This window comes from Odocoileus virginianus, chromosome 30, assembly GCF_023699985.2.
Source record: "Odocoileus virginianus isolate 20LAN1187 ecotype Illinois chromosome 30, Ovbor_1.2, whole genome shotgun sequence".
Classification (NCBI taxonomy): domain Eukaryota; kingdom Metazoa; phylum Chordata; class Mammalia; order Artiodactyla; family Cervidae; genus Odocoileus; species Odocoileus virginianus.
This window is the reverse complement of record NC_069703.1, coordinates 12,784,703-12,791,850: the sequence shown is the minus strand read 5'-3', so window position 1 is coordinate 12,791,850 and position 7,148 is coordinate 12,784,703. Positions and strand designations below refer to the sequence as shown.

Genomic DNA, 7,148 nt, shown 5'->3' with positions numbered 1-7,148 from the left:
TTGAGAGTCCCGTGAACTGCAAGGAGATCCAACCAGTCCATCCTAAAGGAGATCAGTCCTGGGTGTTCATTGGAAGGACTGATGTAAAGCTGAAACTCCAATATTTTGGCCACCTCATGCGAAGAGCTGACTCATTTGAAAAGACCCTGATGCTGGGAAAGATTGAAGGCAGGAGAAGGGGATGACAGAGGATGAGATGGTTCGATGGCATCACCGACTCAATGGAAATGAGTTTGGGTAAACTCCAGGAGTTGGTGATGGACAGGGAGGCCTGGCATGCTGCGATTCATGGGGTCGCAAAGAGTCGGACACAACTGAGTGACTGAACTGAACTGAGTTACCCTCAGCTCTGAACTCCTGCCTCGTCACTGAGTGGATTCACACTGACCTAAACTGGTGACATGCTGTCTTTTCCTTTAACTCCTGAACCATTTCTCACATAAAGCAATAATGGTGCAGCCAGCTTTGTTATAGAGGTTGTGAGGGTGAGATGCAAGTTTAAATCATAACAGCACAGCAATATCAAGTTTAATATTAAGAGGTCCTGCTCTAGTCTGCAAGCTCCAACCTGCTCTTGGGTGGCCTGGTCTTTCCCATCCCTGCTCCTCTCTTCTCTGCTCTTAGATATACCCACATGGTTGTTCACTTTTTATAGAGCGTCCTCCCATCCCACACCTTCAAGGGCTCCATATCCACTGCCCTAGTGGCTTATTACCAGAGCTAGCATAGAATTTGTTACTTAACCTGAGTCATTTTTGAGAGTGAAATGGTTTTTTATTAAGGATTGCACTGGGGCAAGAGGCATTAACAAGGACTGTTCCAGGCAAACTGGGGCACATGGTTAGGCTTTTTATAGTTTCCTTCCCTGGAGGTTGCTGCATTATTTGATATTAATTGTTCCTAAATTCCAGTTCTTGTAACATCTTCTCATTTAACCAAGCATGTATACTATACAAAAGCCACATTAATTACCAGGAAGAAAGCAGGTGTGTGGTAAGGCCAATTGTGGACTGGACTTCAGTTCAGTTCAGTTCAGTCACTCAGTCATGTCTGACTCTTTAAACTCTTAAGACTTTTGTTGACTTCCTGGAGATATTAGCCAGGATCCTCTGTTTGCCAATAATAATACAACAAACATGAATTAGAAAACCAAAAGCTTCTTGGAGTGCTGAGCTTTATGTTATTTGTCTAATGGAAATAAAATCACAAACTTCACATATGGAAATTACCCTGAAACACTGGAACTGAAAGCACATAAAATTAGAGACACTGCTAATTCCTACCTCAGGACCTTTGCATATGAAGTTCCTTTTGGCTTATAATGACTTCTACATGATCTCCATGGGCTGGCTTCTTTTGGACAATAGGTCTCCCTACAAATATCAACTTCTCTGGAGATGCCATATGACCATTCTATCTGTTGATTACAACTCTCACTCCATCTGAAGTGGATTACACTCGACTTGCTCCATCGGAAGTAATTTACCTGAAATTTTATCTTTTACTTGTTTAGTGTTCCTCAGTGGGATGGGAAATACATGTAAATCCATGGCTGATTCATGTCAATGTATGGCAAAAACCACTACAATATTGTAAAGTAATTAGCCTCCAACTAAAAAAAAAATGGAAAAAAAAAAACTATCTGAAATGTTCTCTTTTACTTCCTTAGTGTTTCTCTTCCTTACTAGAATGTAAACTACCTGTGACCAGCTGCGTACTCATTGTCTGAGTGCAATCAAATGTTAATTGAGTGCTGTGTGAATAAATGTGAGAATCAAATGAGGTATAATAAATGGAAATGGTTCTATAAAAAACAATAAAAATGCTTCACTGAAACCCTTCGGGGTCTTTGGGGTTTGGGGGGCATGAGTCACCTGTCTCCCTGCATGGCCCTGCAATAAACCTTTCTCTGCTCAAAAAAAGAAAAAACGTAGAGACCTTGGTTCTCATTGATCAGGTCTGCAAGTTGCTTCTCTTTCTGAGGTACAGGCAAAGGGAACACTCAGTTCAGTTCAGTTCAGTTCAGTCACTCAGTCATGTCCGACTTTTTGCGACCCCATGAATCGCAGCACACCAGGTCTCCCTGTCCATCACCAACTCAAACTCAAACTCATGAGTTTGAGTTTACTCAAACTCATGTCCATAGAGTCGGTGATGCCATCGAACCATCTCATCCTCTGTCATCCCCTTCTCCTCCTGCCCCCAATCCCTCCCAGCATCAGGGTCTTTTCCAATGAGTCAGCTCTTCCCATGAGGTGGCCGAAGTATTGGAGTTTCAGCTTCAACATTAGTCCTTCCAATGAACACCCAGGACTCATCTCCTTTAGGATGGACTGGTTGGATCTCCTTGCAGTCCAAGGGACTCTCAAGAGTCTTCTCCAACACCACAGTTCAAATGCATCAATTCTTCAGCGCTCAGCTTTCTTCACTGTCCAACTCTCATGGACTTCAGACACTAGCAAAACCCTGGAGTTGGCCACTGCTGTTGTGACACTGATGTGTCATCTCAGGAGATATAACCATTAGAATTATGAAGGAGCAGAGGACTTAGGGGACAACACAACTTTTCTGTTTTCTCTCTTTTGCTTACTCATCTTGCCTATTATAAAGTCCCATTAAATAGATCAAATGCAGGGTGCTTTTGAAAGTTGAAAATTGCAAATGCTGAGTTTTGATGTGAGTGTGTAGACCTGATGTGCTGAGCATTTGAAATAGGTCCTTTGGACTGCTACAATGATGAATTTCAGATGAGGGAATAACATTCATATCCCTCAGACATTTATTGAGCAAACTTTATGTGCCAGTTCTTTCTGCCAGTTAGTGAGAATACAAAAGTAAAGATGGATAGGGAAGGGGGAGATAAATTAGGAGTTTGGGATAACATATACAGATTAGCATATATAAAATAGTAAGCAAGGGCCTAATATATAGCACAGGGAACTATACTCAATAACCCGTAAGGGAAAGCATCTGAGAAAGAACAGATATAAATATACATATAACTGAATCACTATTCTTAAAACTAATATAACATTATAAATCAACTATACACACACAGAAAGGAAGGAAGGAAGAAAAATAAAAGAAGGAATAAATCAGAACAGTGGTTTTCAAAATTTGGTCCAAGAACAATTTGGTGCCATCGGTTAGAAATATAGACTCCTAGAGTTTTTTCCAGATCTAATGATGCAGAATCTTGGAAAAAAGTAGAGCCATAGCACTTTTAATAAGCACAGGTGATTCATATGCACACTGGAGTTTGAAGAGCACTAGGTGATTTCTTTCCTTTTTTTTTGCACTTTTCATTTTGAATGGGGGTATAGCCAATTAACAATATTGTGATAGTTTCAGGAGAACAACGAATGGACTCAGCCATGTATATATATAAATGTATCCATTCTCCTGGAGAAGGAAATGGCAACCCACTCCAGCATTCTTGCCTGGAGAACCCCATGGACAGAAGGGTCTGGCGTGCTATACAGTCCATGGGGTATCAATAGTCAGACACCACTTAGCGACTAAATCACCACCACCACCATCCATTCTCGCCCAAGCCCGCCTCTCATCCAGGCTGCCACATAACATTGAGCAGAGTTCCACAGCCTTAGGTGATTTCTGAAGTTCCTTCCAAATCTACACTTTCTTTGTGGTGGAGACATTTTTTAGGCATCTTTGAAAGGATTGAACATTTTGAGAGAGATAAATGGGTTGAAGTCATCCTTAATAATATTTCACTATGACTAATACCAAACAGTTATTCAGTGCTCATTTGTGCCCTGTACACGCCCAACACATTAAACACATAATCCCATTTATGCATGTCAATGTCCTTCAGCCAATGACCACCGGAAACACCTGCATTAAACAAGAGGGTTTGTTACTGGTAACAGCAGCAGAGAGAACGTACACCATGGGGAAGCATGTACTGTCTTGCGAGGCTTAGAAAGAACCATGAAAGGATTTGTACTTCGGTTAGGTGAATTGGGAAAGTGTCTAAAAAACAAGAGTTGACTTGATTGGATGGGACAGCAAGGGTAATTTTATCATTGAATATCTTAATAAATCTACTCATGGGGAAGGGAGCAAAGAACAAAGATAAAGCTGCAATTGATAAAGAAGTAGCAGTTAATCATTTTGGCTGAGAGAGGGGGGTGTCTGGTATTTTGTGGGTGGCACATTGGCACATTTGTTTCTGCCCGTGCTGAGACAAAATTATGAAGCGGCCTTATTTTGTCTCATTTCATCATGGTCTCAGGGTAACCTTTCCTGAAGTTGGTATTTTGTGAGATTCTTTTTGTCTAGCAAGGAAATATGGCCTAGCTCTTCTGAGGGCCAGGCCAGCTCTGAAATATTAGAAGCTACCCTTCCTTCTTTTCTCATTCCACATAGTATATCCCATGAGGTAAGTATTATGAAATAACTCCTGCTTTGAGAAGTCATAAGGCTTGGCCAAGTTCACCTGGCTACTGAGTGGGCATTCCAAGTCCACGAACTTTTACCGCCTTCTCCCAGTAAAGGGGATCAATCTATAAAGCAACGTACTTCTCAGTCTTTAACCCAATAGCCATAAAAACCTTTCTTTTGGTCTGTATCACAACTTGGCTGCCAGGGGCTAGACTCCAGTTAAATGAAGTGTACTCCCCAAAGAGGAAGAGTAATAGGTATGTCCTAACAGGTCAGCCCAGTCAAAACCAGCGAAAATCAGAACCCAGATTTGTGTCCTGCATTGGCTTGACAAGTGCTGTGAAGAAAGAATTCTTAGACAGAGTGATCTCTGTCGTCCAGGAAAGTTAGTGCCTGTGGCATCCGCTTCACCCACAGCCTCTCTGGAATTCTAGGGGCCCATCCATAAGGGCATAGATTATTCCCAGAAAATACACGAGGCATAACTGAATCATATGTATACAGAAGTGAGTCTCAGGTCAAAAGTTCAGCCTGATGCACAGATAAATTTATAAAACACCAAGAATCCAAATAAAAGCAACTCTAGGGACTCACCCAGAACCCGTACAGGACAGCGTTAGAATATACCAGAGAATGAGGGCAGGCTCGACAGGCATTTCCACTGAATGCAGCACGTAAAAGGGATCCAAAAAATCCCCTTACTCACCCGCCGGGGGCCCCTTTTGTGTTGTTCTTGCCAACGCAGCAGCCGCCCTGCTATATAGACCCTGCACGGCTGGGGCCTCATCGCACTGAACTCGCATCATCCGTTGTCAATCAGCCATGGGCAAGGTAAATGGAACACAAGGGAAATAAAATGGAGGGGGGAAATGCCTTTATACAGGATTTATTACGGGGAGCTAATGGTTTGATTTTGAATTATTCTTCCTTTGCAGATCACCTTCTACGAGGACCGGGGCTTCCAGGGCCTCTGCTACGAGTGCAGCAGCGACTGCCCCAACCTGCAGCCCTATTTCAGCCGCTGCAACTCCATCCGCGTGGACAGCGGCTGCTGGATGCTGTATGAGCGCCCCAACTACCAGGGCCACCAGTACTTCCTGCGGCGCGGGGACTACCCCGACTACCAGCAGTGGATGGGCCTCAGCGACTCCATCCGCTCCTGCTGTCTCATCCGCGACGTGAGTTCCGCTTGATTCCAATCCTGCCGCCTGAGTGTCCTGCAGTCTATTACCGATGGGTGTTAAGGCATGGAGGTTTTCCTTTAATACACCTAAGAGTTAAGTGGCCTTTGGGAAGCTGACAAAGCCCTGTTAGATCTAGGCGCGCGCGCACGCACACACACACGCGCGCGCGCGCGCGCGCCAGCAGAAAATATAAGAACGAATTCCCTTAGGGAAAGAGTTTTGTTTTTAATTTTTACTGCCATTAGGTCAATCAGAGCTTGTCTGTAACAAATGTTAATATCACAGCGGGTGTAACGCAAGTGGGGAGCCAGTTGGGCATAAGAAGGCAGTATTTCTAACAAGTCAGTTTTTAACCTATAGTAAAGGAATTGATAATGAACAAATCTGATAGTTTCCAGTGCAGACTAATAAATATGGACAAGTCTATTGTTAATTAAGCCGTTCAAAGATATTGTCCAATTCTGGGAAAAGTAATTTTTTCTTAATTTGGAAAGTCAATTGAATTCTGGTTTCAGACTATTTAAACAAAATTTCCACCAAAGGTGTGGTTTTTTAAAATCTTATTTCAGTGGTAAATTTATGTGTATGTGTATATACATTTGGGCTTCCCTGGTAACCCAGCTGGTAAAGAATCCACCTGCAATGCAGGAAATCCCGGTTCGATTCCTGGGTCAGGAAGATCCGCTGGAGAATGGATAGGCTACCCACTCCAGTGTTCTTAGGCTTTCTTTCCTGGTGGCTCAGCTGGTAAAGAATCTGCCTGCAATGTGGAAGACCTGGGTTCGATCCCAGGGTTGGGAAGATCCCCTGGAGAAGGGACCAGGCTAACTACGTCAGTATTCTGGCCTGGAGAATTCTATGTACTGTATAGTCCATGGGGTCCCAAAGAGTTGGACATGACTGAGTGACTTTCACACACTCACATATACATTTGGGAAATAATACTCATATTAAAATATTAACAAAATACTTAGCATTTTTCTCCCAAATATAAGTTTGAGTTATCACACAGGAATCAAGAAATTAGGGAATTAAGTATTAGGAATCAAGATATTTGATTTCTTGATTGAGTCTAAACCAGACCTTGAACCTCTTAAAAATTCCACCTCCCACATTAAAAAAAATGGAAAATGAACATGCAAATATTTGTTAATATTTGCTAGTAGAATATGGATCACAGCCATTTCAGAGTCTCAGTTCTGACATTGCCCACCTCATGTTCCAACCTGCCAAGTTCATCTCCTGTTTGACTGCTTTTTCTGCTCCTTCTCTGTGTGGACCGAGCAGACAAGCTCGCATAGGCTGCGGCTGTATGAGAGAGAGGACCAGAAAGGCCTCGTGGCGGAGCTGAGCGAGGACTGCCCCTCCATCCAGGACCGCTTCCGCCTGAGCGAGGTCCGCTCGCTGCACGTGCTGGAGGGCTGCTGGGTCCTCTACGAGATGCCCAACTACCGGGGGCGGCAGTACCTGCTGCGGCCCCAAGAGTACAGGCGCTACCAAGACTGGGGGGCCGTGGACGCCAAGGCGGGCTCTCTGCGGAGGGTGGTGGATTTATACTAA

At 43.5% G+C, this 7,148-nt stretch overlaps 1 protein-coding gene across 2 annotated transcripts; it reads left to right on the top strand.

The window, feature by feature from the left end:
- Positions 1-5,226: 5,226 nt before the first annotated feature.
- LOC110137360 (gamma-crystallin C) lies at positions 5,227-7,148 on the top strand. Of its 2 annotated transcripts, none has more exons than XM_020893649.2 (3): positions 5,227-5,235; positions 5,340-5,582; positions 6,876-7,148. In XM_020893649.2, the coding sequence occupies exons 1-3, from the start codon at positions 5,227-5,229 to the stop codon at positions 7,146-7,148; spliced, it is 525 nt and encodes a 174-aa protein (XP_020749308.1). The 2 variants fall into 2 exon arrangements, with proteins under 2 accessions (XP_020749308.1, XP_020749307.1); XM_020893648.2 differs by having other exon boundaries at positions 6,873-7,148.